This window comes from Alexandromys fortis, unplaced genomic scaffold, assembly GCF_014885135.2.
Source record: "Alexandromys fortis isolate MF-2015 unplaced genomic scaffold, M_Fortis_MF-2015_v1.1 scaffold_3, whole genome shotgun sequence".
Taxonomy (NCBI): Eukaryota; Metazoa; Chordata; class Mammalia; order Rodentia; family Cricetidae; genus Alexandromys; species Alexandromys fortis.
The window spans coordinates 20,838,396-20,857,419 of record NW_026067909.1 but is presented as its reverse complement, the minus strand read 5'-3'; the positions used below and the strand labels follow the sequence as shown (position 1 = coordinate 20,857,419).

Genomic DNA, 19,024 nt, shown 5'->3' with positions numbered 1-19,024 from the left:
ACAGTTATTTGCATTAAAAAAAATTATGGTTATGCTTGGCTTTGTCTTTGGTGGCATCTCTTTCCTCTCTGGTTCAGGAACATTCTGGGTAATAATCCCATGAGTCAGTGCGACATGGCCCTTCCCTCATACAATGGAGCCTTTCCTCGGTGTTCTTGGGAGCAGACCGGACTCACCCCTTAGCAAACATTGTTTAGCTCGTACTCTCTCTCTCCCACCTGTGTCTTCCTGCTTGTCTTTGGTCTGACAATGTTTGCATGTGGGTTATGCCCAGGTGTGTTAGGTGCGGGTGAAACAGTGTTAGAATTGGTTCAGCCTTTGATCCCTTGAAGCCAGTGGGGCCAGGAGGACGGTAAACAAATACATGACAAAGTGCTTCCAATGTAATGTCATGAGGAAGTAAAGCAGGGAAGTGTGATAGTTCATAAAACACGCACCTTCCCCGGGGCACATGGGAGCCAGGCAGAGCAAGATAATCACCTCCCCCTTCTGATCTGGAGAGCAGAGACGGATCTGCACCACTGATGAAAGTGACACAGATGGGGGGGGGGTGCGGGGCTTCAAAGTCTTATGACCCCGGGTCCCACTTCCTGTCTTCCAGCTGCCTCGTTTTTTTTTTTTTTTTTTTTTTTTTTTCCATCTGTACTGCTGGGAATCTGCTAGGCAGAGAGCCAAGTAGGGGAGATCTGTCCAAGTGCACATCTCAGGACCCACTACTACCAAAGGGCTTAGGGCCTGGCCTCCTGCTCTCTGATTGGCTGAGATGTTAGGGTGAGGAAGAGGTGCTTATATGTGGTCTCTCTGGAAGCTGGGAGGAGACTTTCTGGTGCAGGGCACTCTCTAGTGAAGCCATGAAAGACAAAGAATAGTCTGTATCTGTACTCTGTACATTTTTATCGGGAGGAGGTAACAACTGTTGAGAAAAACTGCATGTTTATGAACAGTAGAATATACTCAGTTAGGAGGTTGGGAGCTGAGACTTATGAAAGGCAGGGAAGAAGGAACCTGATGAGGTTGTAGGGGACAGGTCACAGAAGACCTTAAATGTGAGGGCCACGCATGGAGACTGGCTATGAGGAGACCCTGGAGACTGCTTGTAAGATTAGGATTATGAAACATCATGTAAATTTGTAGTGGCATTTCAACTGTATTTTAATAAATAAAGCTTGCCTGAGGATCAGGAGTAAAACAGCCACACTGGTCAGTCTTACAGCCAGGCAGTGGTAAAACACACCTTTAATCCCAGTATCCGCACTAGTTACCATAGAAACCGGGCAGTGCATGCCTTTAATCCCTGAACTAGAGAGGATTATAAGACAGGAGGAGACAGCTCTAAATCACATTCTCATTCTGGATCATCACTGAGGTTGAGGTCAGAGCCAGTGGCTGGCTGCTTTGCTTTCTGGATCTCCAGGCTGAACCCCAATTTCTCTCTGTGGGTTTTTATTAATCATGCGTCAGTAATTGACATTATGCTGTAGGAGGCCAGTGTGACTTGAGGACAGGAGATGAACAGAAATAAGACGACTGCAACATTTCAGGCTCCCCCATAAGGGGAGGGCCAGGGTAAGAAAGTAAGATGTGGTTGGCTGTTGCTCAGGGGAGACGTACAGAATGATTCTGGGGCAGCTGCTGGAGTGGTAGGGAAGAATGGAAACGTGGGAGTGAGCTGGCAAGATGGCTCACTTGTAAGGATGCTGCTGCCAGTTTTGACAACCAAGAGCCGGTCCCGATAAACCAAGTTCAGTCCCTGAACTCCATGAGTGGAAGGAAAGAGCCGACTCCTGCAGGTTGCCCTCTGACCTCCATGCATGCACTGTGGAACACACACACACACACACACACACACACACACACTAAAAAGAAAATGAAAAAAAGCTCAGCAGGGGTCAAAAGGTCGAGGAGGTGGGGCATCTATTGAGAATGCCACACTTAAAAGTCTCCAGAATCAAGGGAGAGAGAAAGCCTCTGCAGAGGGGCCAGTGCTGCCTATTCAGGGCCCCGGTGTTGTTCCTTTTGGAAACTACAGCTCCCAGATTCCTCCTGGATTACGGATACCTGCGCGCGCGGGCGCGCACAGGTGCAGGACGTTTCTCCCAGATACCCTTGCGCTTCTAGTTAAAAAGCGAGCTTCCACGAGGTCTCGCTCTCTTGCCCTTTACCCTTGTGTGTCTTGCACACCTGTCCCTTATCGTGTCCCCCCCCATTAAGGCGCACCCACGTGGGAGCCGCGTGTCTGTGTCTCCTCCTTTCATGCGTGTTTTGTCTGTCCTGTGTTTGTCTCCACACACACCCGCTTTAAAAGAATAATACCCAGCACCTCCAGGAACACTCTGGCTTGTGAGAGGAAATAATCTCTAAACAGTCAGATGCTCTGCAGACTCACTACTTTGAGTCAGTGGCAAGATGTTCAGTGTTGTGTCCCTTGACGCTCCAGGGACAGTGCGGGCTTGGGCTTCGCTGAGCTGAGCTCTTCAAGCTCGACTTTCACTGCAGAAAGTGAGTCCCTTTGGGAGAAGCTTTGGGCCCGGCTGAGGCAGAGTCGTGACTGCTTTACCTGGCGACAAGCCCAGACTGCACAGCCTTACTGGGTCAGTGCCACTCAGGCTGAGCTGGACGCACACACAGCAGCCCCAGGCATCAGAGAAGCAGTTGGAGCTGTGGTCAGGCTTGGTCCCTCAGTGAGGAAGCCTACCTTAGAGGTGTGTGGCCGTGGGAATGCCGCACATTTGTAGAGATTTATTCTGAATGTGAAGTCAAGTCTGTCAGACTCTTTTACTCCGAAGGAACCTCACTGCTTCCTTTGGCTCACAGTGACATTTGTTTATCTTTTAACTTTTTTTTTTTGTATGATCAAAATAAACTGTATACAGATACAGAATTTCCAAGCAATAAATAAAAACATACTTTAAAATTTTTTAGTGTTTTTTACTCTTTGGCATCTTTTATACATGTGCACACTGAGTTTGAGCGTTTTCAACCCCTGTTGCCCTCACACCCCTCCCTCTCGCCTACCAAAATCCTGTCCCCCGACAGCCCCTCTCCTTTTTCTGAGCCAGTGAGTTTAATTTCATTCATTCACTCATTTGCTCACCCAATACCCAGCTGGCAGGCGTTTATGGATCTGCGGGAGGGCGTGTGCCAACAGCTGCCTAGCACTGTCAGCATTGTGTGGCTTGCACTCACAGCGAGCTTTAACTAAGGTTCTACTTCCAAGGGGGTCAGGAATGTTCGGAAATGATAGACGGGCATGTGTATAGGTGGAAAGTTGTCGTACCAACCTCCGTAAACTTCTCAAAGGGACCAGTGACTCTGATGGGCCCTGTGATAGCTCTGTCAGTGTCGCACAACTTAGAATCACCCAGCAAGAGAATCCCGTGAGGGACTGTAGAGATTGGTTTATAGGTGTGCCTGTGGGGGATTTTCTCGATTGCACTAGTTGAGGTGGGAAGACCTGCCCACTGTGAGTGACGTCATTCCCTAGGAAAGAGGGCTCTGTCATGCAGAAGAGCAGAGGGGGTGAGACTGCTGTGCATGTAGTACATTATTGCTCTGTGCTCTTGACTGTGGGTCAATGTTCTCGCTACTTTGACTTCCTCACAAGGATGGACTGTAACCTGTAATTGTGAGCCAAATAAGCTCCCTTTCCCTTAAGTTCTTTGGTCGGGATATTTTGCCATATTAACAAAAATGAGACTCAGACAGACACTAATGGGGAAGCCTCTTACCTCGTTCTTCTTTGCTGTAGCTATAACAGAATCTCTGAGCTGAGTGATTTAAAAAAAAAAAAAAAAAAAAAAAAAGAGGTTAATGTAACTCATGGTTCTAGAGCATGGGAAGTCCAGAAGTTGTGCCTGGTAGCGTTGGGCAAGGGGGAGCAAATAGACAGCAGATGTGTTCCGCAGAGGAGGACACAAGGAGCCGCCTTGCTTTGCAAGCAGCCTGCTTTCACAACATCAGTCAGTCCCCTGAGAGCAAGACGAGAACTCTCCGAAGAAAGGCATTCATCCCCTCCGACAGCCTCATCGCCTCTTACACGCCACAGCTGCCCACAAGGCTGCACTGGAGGCCAAATTCCAGCAGGAGTACCCTAGCATCTGGGTTCAGACTCCGTTCTCTGTTCATGTCTTTCCCACTCGGTGTCCTGAGATGACTTGCATAGTAAAGTATTGGGATATGATAGTTTAAGTGCCTCAAGATTTTCGGTCCTGAACATCACACTCGATGTTGTTGAATAAGGAAGCAAAACCCATGAAGACCAAGGAGAAGACCATGCAAAAAACTCTGATCGCATGGCTTGTAGCTCAGAGAACTTTATTATTTCGAGTAATTGGTTTGAAAGTCCAGTGCACAAGCCTCAGAAAAGATAGGATTAAGTCAGTTTGGGCAAAGGCAGTACGTCTCGCAGCCAGTTAGATTCTGTGGGCTGTGATCTTCGCCATTCATCAAACAGTAGAATAGGTGGTATTGGCACTGATGCTGATAAAATTTCCCGTGCTCTTTCTGAAGATCGGCCCCAAACTCACTGAGCATGGGCAGTGCCCCTTAAGGGAGTGCTCCAAATCAGTCCTGCCAAAGGGGAATTCTATGTGGTCCAGCAGGGAGCTAGCCGCTGCGGGCCAAACTCAGGTCACATAATGTGTGACAACTTAGACTGAGCATTTTTAAAAAAAAAAAAAAAAAATTTGTTATTATTATTTTTGGGGTGGGGGTGGTTGTCCTCTCCCTGAACTCTGTGGCTCTTGTTATTGTCCCACCAAGCCTGAACTAGCTTCTCATCAGAAATGTTTTGCAAGATGCCTTTGTTTTCTTTCTGCTTTCAGGGACCAGAACATCCAAATCCTGGGAAGAGCTTCAGCGCCCGTGGCTTCCCACGACATTGTTACCTTCCAGACAGCGAGAAAGGGAGAAAAGTAAGAGCAGATGTTCTATAGTAGGGATGGCGGTTGATTTTGTTTCTGCAATGCACAGAGAAGAGGGACCTGGTTTAACTGTGTATATGCAGTAGTGAGGTCATATTGGAGTAAACCATTGGTAAGAATTGGTATCATTAGAATGTTTTATTTGATTTTTTAAAAATCTCTTTCTCTGTGTTACATGTGTATGATATCTGTGGGATTGCAGACACTCATATTCCACAGTATACATATGGAAGTCCAAGGACAACTTTCAGGAGTTAGTTCTCACCTTGTGCTTTGAGGCAGGGCCTCTCTTGTTTCTTGCTGCTGCATCGCCTACTGCAGACTAGCTGGCCTGAAAGCTTCCAGGTGATTCTTCTGTCGCTACCACCCATCTTTCACAGCAGTGCTGGGATTCTGATGTGAACCACTGCACCCAGCTTTTAACATAGGTTCTAGGGATTCGAACTCAGGTCACCAGGCATGCATAGTGCTTTCACCCACAGAGTCATCTCACCAGCCTGATTAGAATACTTTTGCAGATAGTTGGGAGTGGAATGGTTTCTTCTCCTCTCCTCTGAGTAATACTGGCAATAATTCACCTGTGTTCGGATCTTTATCTGGAGCCCTGCTGTTTAAAGCTGGTCCTGGGGAAACACTAATGTTAACTCCTAAGAGCACAACAGAAACTCAGAACTGGAACCTATTTCATCTTCTCAGGATCCCTGGTTGATCTAATCTGAGCGCTCTTGAAAGCTTGAGCAGAGTGTGCTGGGATCTTTGTTGGTGGGAAATTATTTTGTTTGTTTTCTGGATATCTTGTAATTCATTATCAAGGCTTTTCAATATTTTACTTGGAAGGACTGGATTTTCAGAGTCTTGCCTGATGTCAAGAGGGCTAAGAACATTAGTCTTGGGGACATACTGGGGAAATGTAAGAGGCATGCTTTTTTAGTCAGCCTACTCAACCCATGTCTGTCTTTCTACATTTCAAGTGTTAATGGCTATGTTGCTGCGGTGGGTTTAAAGCTTGAGCATATGCGAGCGTGTTTGAGTTCCAGCAACGTGCCACAGACCATAGAGTGGCTCATAAACAGCAGATGTTTATTTCTTGTACTACTGGGGTCTAGGAGGTCCAAGATCAAGGTGCTGGCAGAGTCAGAATCTGGCAAGGGTTCACTCCCTGCTCATAGACAAAGCTTCTTCTCTCCGTGTCCTCAACAGGGAGAGAGGGCAAAAATTTTCTTCCCAGTCCCTTTTTATTAGAGTGTTGATCTCATTCATTGGCATTCATGTTTGTGACTTAATGAATCCCAGAAAGCCCCATATTCTAATGCTTACTTTGGAGCTGGTGACGAGAAGTTCACATGAATTTAGGGGGTACATAAGCACTTACCCCCAGACTTCCCATGTGTCTTCCTGTTTTGGAAGCCAGACTGAAGAGTTTCCAAGAAATGTAAATGAGACCATAGAGTGGAATCCTCTGACAGGATTCCAATTGATAAGGAAAACGCTAGACCACAGGGATACAGGAAGGCAAGATGTCTTCACGGTAAACAAAATGAGCAGTTTGAGAGTCCCAGAAAATAGTCAGGAAGAGATTCCTGCTCAAGCTTGTGTACATCCACCCCTTAATCCTGGCTTATTGCTATTTTAAAAATTCTTATTTGAAAATATGTCTGTGTAAAAGAAATATCTCTGTGTGTGCAGCCTTTACACCAAATGTAAATTGTCCTGGAATTTTTCATTCTCAGCTGCCCAGAGATTTCAACCCAACTCCAAAGTGGAGGCTTCCGTTTCCCCCTTCTGTCTCCTAATACGCCTGATCTTCCCATACTGCTTCAGTGTCACGGGGTGTGGATATGTTCTGTCCTTCCAACGAGGAAAAGAATAACAAGGACAGCACCAAGAAAGATGCACGAGGGCCCTGTCCTCAAACTAAGAGTGGGAATTAAGGCAGCCAACTGTTCTCCACCAAGAGACAAATTTCTGTGCCTCAGCCCGAGATCTGCAGCTGAATGTCCCCACTGTGAAGTCTGCTGTTCAGACTGCAGTCATGGGCTGGGAGTGTGGTTCAGGAGGTAGAATACTTGCCTAGAATGTGGGCAACCCTGGCTTTCATCCTCAGCACTTAAAACCGAGCACCTTACACTTGCCTGTAGTCTCAGTGCTGAACCTGTTAAGTTTGAGGCCATGCAGGGATGAGTGATACTGTCTCAAACAAGCACCAGACTGTACCCACGTGGCTGAGGGCTACCCTCTTTCCAGGCCTTCCTCTTTGTGTAGCAGCAGACCTCAAACCCTTGGAAGCCAGGCTGTGCACAGTCACCATCTTGAATTCGTGCTTTCAGTGGCTCATTCCTCCCCGCATTGCCTTCCCAGCCTCTTACTCCTCTGCTAGTCCTACAGGAGGCTGCCTCATTTTTTTTTTCTTGACACCATGTGTTATCCCAAAACACAGTTTCTGGCATCACGCGCCTTTGTTTAAAAGTAATTAATTTTTCAAGCAGCACATGATGCTTCGATGGCCTTTCCCTGTCTTCTTTACAAGGAATACTTGTCTTGACTTAGCATGAGTCCCCACCGGACGAGATGCACGTAACCCATCTCCTCTCACCAATTCCTTTAGCAATGCCATTATTAGTCGGTGCCCTTCATCCCCACAGCTCCATGATCCTAAACTTGGGCTTTGTTGCGGGTTTTTGCAGCTGCGCCATACTTTTTTGTTCTGCCCTTCCTAGTGATTCAGTGAGAGACCCTGTCTCAAAAACGAAAATGGGTGGAGAGCCCTCCAGTAAAACACAGCTCCTCCGGTGGCTTCCGAGTGCACGCACATACAGTTGCATGTTTCCACACATGTGCATATGTTTACGCCACACATGCACACCATCTTTGGGGTGGGTGACCTGTTGGCATTTTATAGATAAACAAAGCTCAGAAAGATGTTTGAAGTTGTCGGAAAGTGACAGAGCTGAGATTCACTGTAGAATGCCCAGACTCCAATTTCAAATCTCTTTCTCTTCTTCTGGGTCACTTAGAAGATCGCGATGAAGGGGCGGGGGCGGTTGGGGACGTTGGGATGAACCCACCATCTGAAGACCAATACGGAACAACAGCCTGTGGTCTCTCCACTCTGTTGCCCTAGGTTCTGAAGCTGCTTCTGGTGGCCTGGGATCGCCGTCTCATCTTTGCCATTGGAACCTCCAGCACCACGGGCGAGTCCGACACCGTCATCTGGAATGAGGTGCACCACAAGACAGAATTCGGCTCTAATCTCACCGGCCATGGCTACCCAGATGCCAATTACCTGGATAATGTGCTGGCCGAACTAGCTGCCCAGGGTATCTCCGAAGACAGCACTGCCCAGGAAAAAGACTGAGGTGGGGCGGGGGGAACTGGGGGACTACATGGCAGGAAGTGAAGAGAGTCCCATGGAAGTTGATGCCATGCTTCCTGACTCCCTTGTTTTCTTTCTTGTTCTGTCTCCACCTCGCACCCCTCTTGGTCACAGAAGGAACTAGATTAAGGTGATGTCATTCATAAGCTTTATCCAATACAAACAGGATGTGGGATGAGGGCCACCCCCCACCCTTTGTCCCCATGGAGTTTTCAGTGCTGGGAAGGCAAGAACCTGCACCTCTCCTTTGCCCTAAGTAGGGGATGTGGTCAGCACACTTAAGGTATGGGCAGTGTCGAGGCACTCCGTACCCTGGCCTTGTGAAGCGGAGAACCCGTGCCTCAGCTGGCTTCTTGCTGCTTCCTCTCTGCTTTGATAGCAGAGTTTCTGCTTTTCTTTTTTCTTCCACTGGAGTCAGGGAGCTCTCACTGTGCAAGACTGGGGAGAGAGGTATAGACTGCTGTGACATCAGAAATTGGATGCCTTGGTGTAGGTTAAAGGAAGCAGTTCACGCCAAGAGGGTCAGAGTCAAAAGCCTCTGGGAGCGTGTTCAGCTCTCAGTGTAGTCCCTGGCTTCTCTGGGCCCTGCCTCTTCTTCCTCATGCCGTTGACCTGTCCGTAGGCATCTGGTTCTCTCACGTGGATGGAAGGACTCAGGGATCCCTCTCTGGGGTGGCATCGTGTGATGCTGTTTCCAGCCCCTGTCTGATCAAACCAGAGCCTGCATCCCACTGAGCATCTGCACTATCCTCAGGGAGGGGAGCCCGTAGCCTCCTTCCCAACTCAGACCAGCTCAGTTTCATCAAGTCACTGTGAGTTGGAGCCCATGCTTGTCTCTGTGTCTTCTGTGTAGGCACGTATGTTTGTGTGGGTGTGTGTGCATCCCTGGGCTAGGTTGTTGGGAAAGTCCCATCATGTCTCCGAATTCTCTTTCACATATCAAATCCCAGTTCCGTTGGGGATCCAACAGTGAAGGTGTGGCCCCTCCTTTGAGTTTTCCCACCCTTTACCAGCCCATCTCCTGATCAACTTGCACCCTGATGTGCACAGACCTGCACATGGGAAGATGTGTTGATGCAAGAGCTACATTGACCCTTCTCTTTCTTGTTAATATTAGATCAGAACCAACCTCCATCCAGTCTTGTTTGTATAAGAGCTCAGTCCATCTCCATGCAGATTTGCTAATTCAAGGCCAGAGATGCTACCGGTCCTCTTTTCTTCAGCCCCCATCTAATACAGGTTGACCAAAAGCATTGTGGTGGGAACCTCTTTAGTTCATCCCTAACATGGTTAGGAACACATTGTAGTCTTCTCTAACCCTACATCTGGGTGTTGTCCCAAGATCCAGTCTGTCCCCAACGTCTGCTCACCTTTGACTCCATTAAAGAATGGACTAGGTATCTGGTAAGAGAGAATGAAGAATCAAAAAGGGAAATCAGTGTCCCCTTCGGAAGTGGGTTCTTTGAACTGTGTTTGGGGAAAGTTCCTCTGAATGCTAATTCGAATTTGTATAACTCATGTTGTGGATTTGATGTGTATTTGTGTATGTGTGTGTATATATATACATATATACAGCAAATATATGTGTATATATTCATATATAACTCGTAATATTTGAAAGGTGTTGATGCTTGAAGAAGAAACAAAGAGAGAGGAATAAAGCAAGCTTCCACAGTGGTACTTAAGTTGTAACTGGAGTCCACACTTTCACAACACCCTGCTCCAGACATGCCTCCTTTGGGGCCTCCAGCATTGTTGATAAGGCTGTGGCCAGGAGAATCAGTCTAGTTCCCTGGAACATACTGGTACTGAGTTTTCTTTCACTCTACAAATGGCTAATGGAACTGTAATTGCTTCCCACTAGGGGGAGCTGAGGTAGGGGAAGTGTTTGGCCATCTTTTTCCAAGGCCTTCTATTAGTGGGAGGCCATTTTGTCTTACTTAGCAGACCATGAAGGAGACCGTTGAGTTCACTGAGCCCGGGGAAAGTTTCTGCCATAATAGAGAAAGAAGCATCAGAACTAAATGGAAGACATAGCTCATGGAATTTAAAGTCACAGTCATGCCTTTTATCAGGTTAACATATTTCAGAAATCATCCGAGCCTCATTCAGGGCTTACATAGTCATTTTTGCCTTCAGTGCCCTTGGTACCTAACTGGCCCTGCTTCTTGGCAGCAGGGATAGGAAGATAGATGGGAGTCCATGGGTAGGAAAATGAGGCCGCGGGAAGCAAAGAGATAGAAACAGGCTCTGAGCTGTGGAATTGGGCAGTGGGAGATGTTCTCACAAGGCAGAGGAGAGGGGTGGCACAAGGCAGAAGAAAGAGAACCCAAGAGGACTTCTAAGGGAGCGGTTGTCCTAGGGGGCGAAATGAGAGTTAGTCTTCATACCTTCAAGAATTCCTGCAGAGGACTCTGGAATGGCTGTGCGTCGTTTGCTTTTGCTCTGAGGGGCTACCTCACCCTCATCTTTCAACTTTTTGGGCTGAAGGAAACTTGGAAGTCGCAGTAGTGTACTGTCAGTCAAAACGATTTTACCATGCTCTTTCTCTTATGCCAGCCCCAAAAGGTACAGGACGGATTTCAGTGCGATTGTGCCCTGGGCACCAGCTACATTGACTACAGTTTTTACCCCAAGAGAAGCTCCAATGTGCTCTGCTGGGCCAAGCAGGGGACCCCATGCTTTTCCTTTCACAGTCTCAGCACCAGCAGCCATGTTCTCCCTGCCTGGGACTCCAGGGATGACAAGTGGGATTCGTCACACCTCATGAGACGCTGATCCCTCGCAGTTATGTGCTATATTTGTGGTTGTCTGTGCCTTTGTGTTCCACTCCCCTCTCCTTTTGTAAGATTCAGACTTCTCTGTGGTTTTAAACTTGGTCAAAAGTACTTGCCCTGATATTGCACTGTTGTGTGCATGAGAGGATGGAGAGAAGGCTGCCTTGGCTCAAGAAATAATCACTGCCCCCTTTGCTTATTGGTGGTCACTTATATCTCAGTGGGGGTTTCCCGGAGAGGGCTGGTGAAGGTCCAGAGGTCAGGTGTTCTGTTTGTAACTGATGTGCTTTGAAGTTCTTGGTGTTGCTCTACGAGAGGACATCGCCCCCTGGTGCTCATGAGGTGTATTGCAGAACAATAAACTGCAAATGAACAAGCACAAACTGTGGTTACTCTGAAGGGCCTGCTTTTGTGGAAGTGCTTTGGCACCTGTCTCAGAAGCATGTGGATTACTTCCTCTACGTGTGAGCAACCTCAGTCCGACTAGCTAGATAAAGGGAAAACCCCTTTATTTTCTAAAACTTTCCACATCTCTTCTACCCACACATTTGACCCTGCTTGATTCTAGGTTCCCCTCAAAGAGACAAACCGCATGGCAAGGGAAATGAGTGTATGAACTTTGGGGGGGGGGGGAGATTATTCAGAAAATGGACATTGGCTTCCTGTGTGTGAGGAGTTGCATATGGGGGTGCATATGTGTGAGGGGATGCATTGTGTGAGGGGATGCATGTGGGGGTGCATATGTGTGAGAGGGTGCATGTGTGTGACGGGATGCATGTGTGTGTGAAGGGATGGATGTGGGGGTGCATATGTGTGAGGGGATGCATGTGTGAGAGAGAAGATTCTTGTGTGTCTGCGGTGGGGGATGCATATATGTGTGAAGGTGTGCTGGTCTTGGAACTCACATACTGAGGTCAAAGGTTGACATTAGATATCTTCCTCTGTCTTCTGCCTTATAATTTGAAGGAGGGTTCTCAGTGCACCTGGAAATGACCATTTTGGCTAGAATAGTTTGGCTGACCAGTGAGCCCCAAGAGTCACCTGTCCCTACCTGCCAGTTCTGGGGCTACAGGGCCATGCCATCATGCATCTTTTTTTTTTCAAGACAGGGTTTCCCTGTAGTTTTGGAGTCTGTCCTGGAACTAGCTCTTATAGGCCAGGCTGGTCTGGAACTCACATAGATCCGCCTGCCTCTGCCTCCTGAGTGCTGGGATTAAAGGTGTGCGCCACCACCGCCCAGCAGCATCATGCATCTTTTACATGGATGTTGGGAATACACTCAGATTCTCATGATTAAATAGCAAGCACTTTACTGAACAGTCTTCTTGTTCCGGAATACTGACGTTCACTGTCAGGCAGGTTTTTTTCCTCAAATAATTATTATTAAGCATCCGAGTAATCATAGGAACACAAAAATTAGAATCAACTGTCCATCCTCCTTTGTCACCAAACTGTGGCTCCATCTCTGAAATCCTATGGAGTGTGGCTTTCTCAGAAACCTGCCCTGGTGTTTCTGTAGACCCCAGCCTTAGAAAGTCAGAACCTAGCGGAACCCCAGAGCCCCACCCAGGGCTTCGTGAAGTGGCTTGAACCCCAACATTCCGGCTTCATACAGATGAGCACCCAAACAGAAGGTTGCTGAGTACACATTTTAATGCATATTTGCACACATTCTTGTTAGTAGAACTACATGTTTATAGAACAGATATTAAACATTTCCATAGGAAGTTGGTGCCTTAGGTCTAGGAGTCTCCTGCTGTGCTTTGCTGTACAGACTCAGTAATCCATAAAGAATTCACAGAGGAAAGTCAGCACTTTAAGACAAATTCTTAGCTTGACTGAAGCAAAACTCACTCAGTAATCCACAAGGCATGGAGGAAAAAGTTTTAATATTGAACATTTTAATACTGAAAAGGGCAGATTTGGTGAAAATCACCCCCCCCCTTGGCTGGGCAGGAGGGAGGGCAGAGTTCAAATCAGCTGTTCAAATTCAAGTTCATCTCAGCTGGAAATGAATGAGTCATTCTTCCCACATTCCCAGAGGCTGAGACACTCAGAGCTCTCCAGAAGGCCTACTGTGTGCACAGCCCTTGACTGTAGACAGTGAGGAGAGAACACATGGTCTTTCATAGAAGCTAGCTCACTAGTCACGTGCTGTGGTGAATAGGTACACAATTATTTCTGAGGCAGCTGAATTAAATCATATATTAAAATTGAACAAAACCCCAACTATTGTCCGGTGTCAATCGTGTACCCTGCCAGATGCCCCATAGAAGTCAACCTGCAGCTGAAATAAATGTCACAGGTGGTTCTGGAGGCCTTTTGAAGTTAACAATGTAAGATTTTTGTGTTGTTTTTAATCACATCGGCCCTGTTTCTCGCAGTGAAAAACAGCAAAGCCTAAAGGGGTGATGATGCTTTCTGTATAGTTTTAATTTTAGGGAGGAAGTAAATACTTAAATGGGGGCTCATTTTGACTTTTGCATTTTTCACCCCTAGGAAGATAAAAGCTTCTTTTTGGAGAATAGGGGTTTTAATGTGTGTGTGCCCCACACACGTGATGGGAAGGTGGGAAGGAGAAAAGTAGAGAGGAAGAATGAAGGGAAGAGAGGAAGGGGCTATAATTTTGAAACACAAACATGAAACCATAATGCTTGACCTATCCAAAGTACAGCACCATTCAGGTCCTCATTTATAATGCTATTAGTTGACAGACAGAAGAATTCAATTCTGGAATAGTGGCTTTGTCTCCAGAACCCCAGTCCTTATCCTTAGTTACTTGTTTCCCTATAGGTCCTTTATCCTTCACTCCCTAACAGAAAATTGTAAGTTAAAACATTGTCTGAGGACTTGTTCACACTGTTCAGAAGCCCAAGACTGATCTAGACCGAGTCCTAATTCTGGGGCAGTTGGGGAAAGTGGACAGTAGAATTCCACTGGGAGAGGACAGTCTGTACATCAACACAGAGTCCTTAAAGCTAAAGAGTAGTGGCCACTTAGGCCTCTGGAGGCATGTCAAGGTCACGCCTGCTGCATGGTTTGTGAAACCCAGAGAGCTTCTTTAAAAACATAACAGAAGTAACAAGGTACTCAAAGCACAAACCCCTTCTGCTCACAAACAGGAAAGCCTTTCGAATTCAGACTAAATTCCTAATCTCCAAATCCAGTCTCTTCACGTCTCTACTTTGCATACACACGTATTCAGGTAAAGACAACCATGAGAATGGATACACACCTGCTTCATGTCTTGGTCCCAGTCCATCCAGCTTTTTCTGAATGAAACATCCCCCCCCCATACCCTTTTAAACAGCCCGTTTAATTTCCTGGTGCAGAGGCCTAAACAAGAAGTCCCACAGCGGTAATACCTGCTTTTTGTGGCATCTGTTACTTCAGTACTTAGGAAGGCAGAAGGAGAGAAAACCGAGAGAAAACCGTGCTTGAAGCTGTGGCTGGAAACGACGAGAGACTGTTTTCTTCGATGACAGTCAAGCTGGACTGGGATCCTGTTCTCTGTTGGAGGCCGATGCATCTGTGGCTAAACTTTCAACCAAACTCTCGCGCTCATCAATTGCCTGGTATTCCCTCTTCTTGTACTTCCGGGTACTATAGATGGCCAAAGCAACGACAACTCCTAGTGCCGCGATGACTGCCAAGGTGATTCCAGCAGCCTCTCCTCCTGGCATACCACTGCTGTCCCCATGGATAACCGTCATGGCTCTACGCAGCTCCAGCGGCTCTCCCAGCTTCCACTGGTTGGTCTGGGGGTCTTTAATCCAGGATCTGGCCGTCTCACTACTGGTCACTATGACGGTGTTGGTGGCAGCTTGGCTCATGAGGGGTGGTTTGGTGTAAGGCGGGAGTCTTACAGGGAGCAGAGCCCCTCCTGTAAAGATGCCAGCCTTGACACAGTAGGACACTTGGCATCCATCACTGATAGCAGCTAGGTGTTGACTGAAGCCCCCAGGACATTTCTTCAGAGATGGTGCCCCTGCGTTTTTGGATGCATTGGAATTAACCAAAGGGTTCCCCGTTATACAGCTAAAGAATCCACCAAAGGGGACTGAAAACCTGTACCCCAACTCATAATCCAGAGAAACACATACCTTGAGGTTCTCAAACAGCCTCAGTGGAATATATCCAGCTGGGCATGACTGTGCATTTGTCTTGGGGTTGATGTTTTTGTCAGTGAAGACTCCTCCAAAGAGAAGTCCTGAGTTTTCAGGTACCTGGCCAGTGGCTGCACACCAATAAGCCCTGAATTCAGCCTTGGCCACTCGGAACACATCTTCACACACTGTCTTGCAGAAGATTTTGAGGGTGCACTTCTTTTTACATTCCAGGCGACTGTAACCCTCCTCATGGGTCTGAGACAGCAAATGGACAGGGGTGTAGCCGGAGGGGCAAGAGAAAGCACCAGTGAGCAGATTCTTCTGCTCCAGGTATTGGCAGAGAACATCTCCTGACAGTTCAGTGCATTCCTGGTAAACGCCACCGAAGGTGAAGTTGGTTACTTTCTCATCACAGGAGCCGTCATCCATATTGGCTTGAAAATCGAAGTTGGGGGAATTGACATTTGTGCAGCCAGGGTGGGTGTTAAAAGTGTAATAGCGTCTCACAGCGGTTTCCACTGTCTTCGAGAGCTTCTTCACCAAAGGACCTGGCAAGCCAGGCAGCTTGTCAGGCTTGATGAAGAAATGCAGAGGCAAACCCTCACGGTCTATTGCCACCAAGTGGTTAGTGATGCCCTTCTGCCAGGTTTCTAAGGTGATACCTGGGTAGAATGGAACCCCACCCATGCTCTGCATCCTGGAGTTAGTTCTGTTAGAAAGATAGCTCTTGGTCAAAGCATTCTGGGAGGTGTAGTCCGCCTCAAGTTTGAAGTTCACGATGTTTAAGAAGGCAATCCCAGCAGAGGCAGTCACTGCGTTCTTGCTGTTCTGGTTGTCCAGGAGGAAGGAGGACCTTATGTGGTCCTCCTGAACGAGTGCGGCCCCAGCATCCACACTGGTGATTACGTGTGTGCCATAGTTGAGGACCAACAGTTCTGCCAGGTAGGTGGCCATCTTTGTCTGGTTTTTCTCTAGCTGGTCACAGATGTCCATAAGTGCTTTCATAAACCCCAAGCTGAGTTCTGAAGTTGGGCTATTTTTGACAGTGTAGACCAGGTTTCTTACCTGAACCCTGGTGGTTACAGCTTGGTCCTTTACTTGAAGGTTCTTCATCCTTTGGAACTCGGAAGAGAACTTGCCGTTGACTTTAGAGAAAAGGGAGAGTTCCGTGTTGATGGAAAATGAGGTGGTGCTCTGGTAATTCACCCAGGAGTCCAGGATTTCTGAGTTCATGTCCAGGTTGCTCTCTTTCTGAGGAATAGTAAAGACTTCATCGGGGATGATATACTGGCCGTCTTCTGTGGTCTTACAGTTGGTGTATGTCAAGTCCATCACCCGTCCCATGTCTATGTTTCTCAGATTATCCCAGCCGCCTCCTGGTAGGACCTCCAAGACAGGTAGTTTCAAGGTATCCTTGCATGTTTGAAATCCAGTCTTAACTGTCTCTCCAAGAGGCTTGTCTGTTTCTGCATGTGCTGTCAGCGTCCAGATGATGACCATGGCCATGAAACTGTTCATGGTACAGACAGTTCCAGCCATGTTCATGCCCCAGGCATCCACCAGCAAGACTGGAGAAAGCAGAAAGATGGGAAAGAAAACTGTTGCTGAAATAGAAATTTCTATAGTTCTCCTAAAACCATCAGTTCCCCTTTATGCTGCTCTAGTTACAAAATAGAGAAATGAAAGCTGGTTGGAATATTGGAGATCATTAGGACCTTGTAAAAATTATTCTACACTGGATAAACAAAGATACCCTCTTTAACATTTAGTCCCCTGTGTCCCCCGCCTTGCCTTTCTTTTACTGAAGTGACAGATAACCAGTAAAAGACACCTACCTCTTCTCTATCAGAAGGCTCTGGTCTGGTTTGACTGGTTTCAAAACTGCCTGACTGTTGGCTCTTGTAATCACTTTACTAGTTTCTTTTTACTGGAAATGCCAGTTAGTAGCAACATTGCCCTTATTTGCATACCCCGCCTCCACTAGACAGGGTACTCCATGTCAAGGACAAATCAAAAGAATCTCCTCGGCTCACTGAAGTCGAAGGCTGTCCTTTGAGGAGGAAAGGGTAAAGTAACTCAGATACTTTTGTTTTGTGAGATCTCATTGTTACAAGTTACCACAATCCTGCTTTGGATGTGGAGTTATCTGGGGCTGAGCTCAACCGTCTAGAAAAGCATTCTGTTTGCCTTATGTTGCGAAACCTCAGTCTGAGCTGTCCTGAGCAGTCTGTGTGACAGTGAGGGCTCCCACACTGGGCTGTCTTTCTGCTTTCAGATCGAAATATTCCAGATGAGACAAAGCCACACTATAAATTTTGTTTGGCTCAAAGCATACAGTGTCCACACATTTGTCTGCTCTTCCCTGTGTGTGAGATTTTAAAGTAAGCCATAACTGAGCAAGCCTTTAGCTTTTCCATCCCATTATTGAGTGTATATACTCAGGAAAGCTGTTCTTTATTACTTGGCTTAAAAATATTAACATTCATTTCTTATATTGCCAGGAAAACATACCCTTAGGTGTTTTCTTTTCTTGTTCTCCCCCCTTTTGGCAGGTACTGACACCAGCTCCTTCAGATTTATAATTCAGAGAGATGTATTCTTTCCCAGTGATCAAGTATCGGGATTAAGGGAAGCTCAGATGAATTACATAGTTGGAAAAACTGCAGTAGTCTCAGTATATTTTGCTGGCAGCCAGGGACTCCATAATAGATTAAAAAGTTTCACATGACACCCTCATGACTCCCCAGATGATTCTATGAACAGGATACAAAGCTAAGACTTTTAAAACAGAATCCTGTTTCAGCCAGAGGTAGGTACTGTCACCTGTGTACAGACTATGAAGATCCCAAGGAACTGAATTTTCTCAGGCTGCCAGTGAGACAGCAGAGAACATTTTTAGAAGGGACAAGGCTGCCCTTCACCGACTGAGTTTCCGTAGTCGCTTTTCAGGCTCCAGTGGTGCTCTGGAAATCCAGAAAGGCCTCTCTGTGGGTCCGTTTATGCCAAGGTATTTTAGGAAACCAACTCACACCAATCTCCAAAGATGACTGAATTTGCAAACAATGTCCAAGCAGTCCTAAGCTGGAGAACACAGCCCAGCCACTGCAGAGGATGCTCTAGTTTATAAAAGTCGGGCTAAATACACATCAGAAGAGAGCCCAGGGTTAAGAGGCTTAGGCACTTGGCAATAACTCGGTATTTATACTTCCTTTGTTTTTAATTGTTTCATGTACACTCGTTTGAAGAAAGGCTAGCCATTTCTCCTTATTCTCTCTTTTCTAGATCTCATGGAGAGCTAGATTATGGTTCTGTGGGTGCAGGGTATTTTGTGCAGGTATGAGGACCCGAGTTTGGATCCTTAGAACCCACCTAAAAATATGGGTACAGCAGTGCGTGCCTGTCTCCTCATGCTGGAGGATCCCTTGAGCCTCTAGCTAGTGAGTCTAGTCAAGATGGTAAGCTTCAGATTCAGCGAGAGACCCTGTCTCAAGAACTGAAAGTGGGGAAGCAATTCAGGAAAGATCCTGATGTCAACCACTAACCTTCGCATATACCTGCACGAGGGATTTTATCAACACATACACCTGTATGTCACACTTGCAAACACACACACACACACACACCTGTTGGGACCTTGATGTCCTGAAGGGAGAGGACAAGCAAAGTAACCACAGACAGTTCTACATTCAAGTCTCTCTAAATTACTAAACATTCTACCACTTTTTTTCATCCTTTTTACGATTAGTACAGTTTCCCACTCAACGTTACAAAAATACTGAAGAAATTATACGACAATATTCTACAGCTAACACAATTTTTTCAAACCGTTTTGATTTAATGAGA

General features: G+C 46.8%; 2 protein-coding genes across 4 annotated transcripts in view; one reads left to right on the top strand and one right to left on the bottom strand.

Moving 5' to 3' along the window:
- Positions 1-9,975, top strand: part of Dtx4 (deltex E3 ubiquitin ligase 4) — a 33,703-nt gene extending 23,728 nt beyond the window's left edge. For all 3 annotated transcript variants that reach the window (XM_050136730.1, XM_050136728.1, XM_050136729.1), the window contains exons 8-9: positions 4,824-4,913; positions 8,044-9,975. In XM_050136730.1, the coding sequence (XP_049992687.1) occupies positions 4,824-4,913; positions 8,044-8,277 (324 nt within the window). In that variant the 3' untranslated portion in view covers positions 8,278-9,975. The remainder of the gene's footprint in view (positions 1-4,823; positions 4,914-8,043) is intronic.
- Positions 9,976-12,707: 2,732 nt separating this feature from the next.
- Positions 12,708-16,726, bottom strand: LOC126498270 (macrophage-expressed gene 1 protein). Its single transcript, XM_050136725.1, has one exon. The coding sequence runs from the start codon at positions 16,724-16,726 to the stop codon at positions 14,558-14,560; it is 2,169 nt and encodes a 722-aa protein (XP_049992682.1). The 3' UTR covers positions 12,708-14,557.
- Between the last annotated feature and the right edge of the window lie 2,298 nt (positions 16,727-19,024).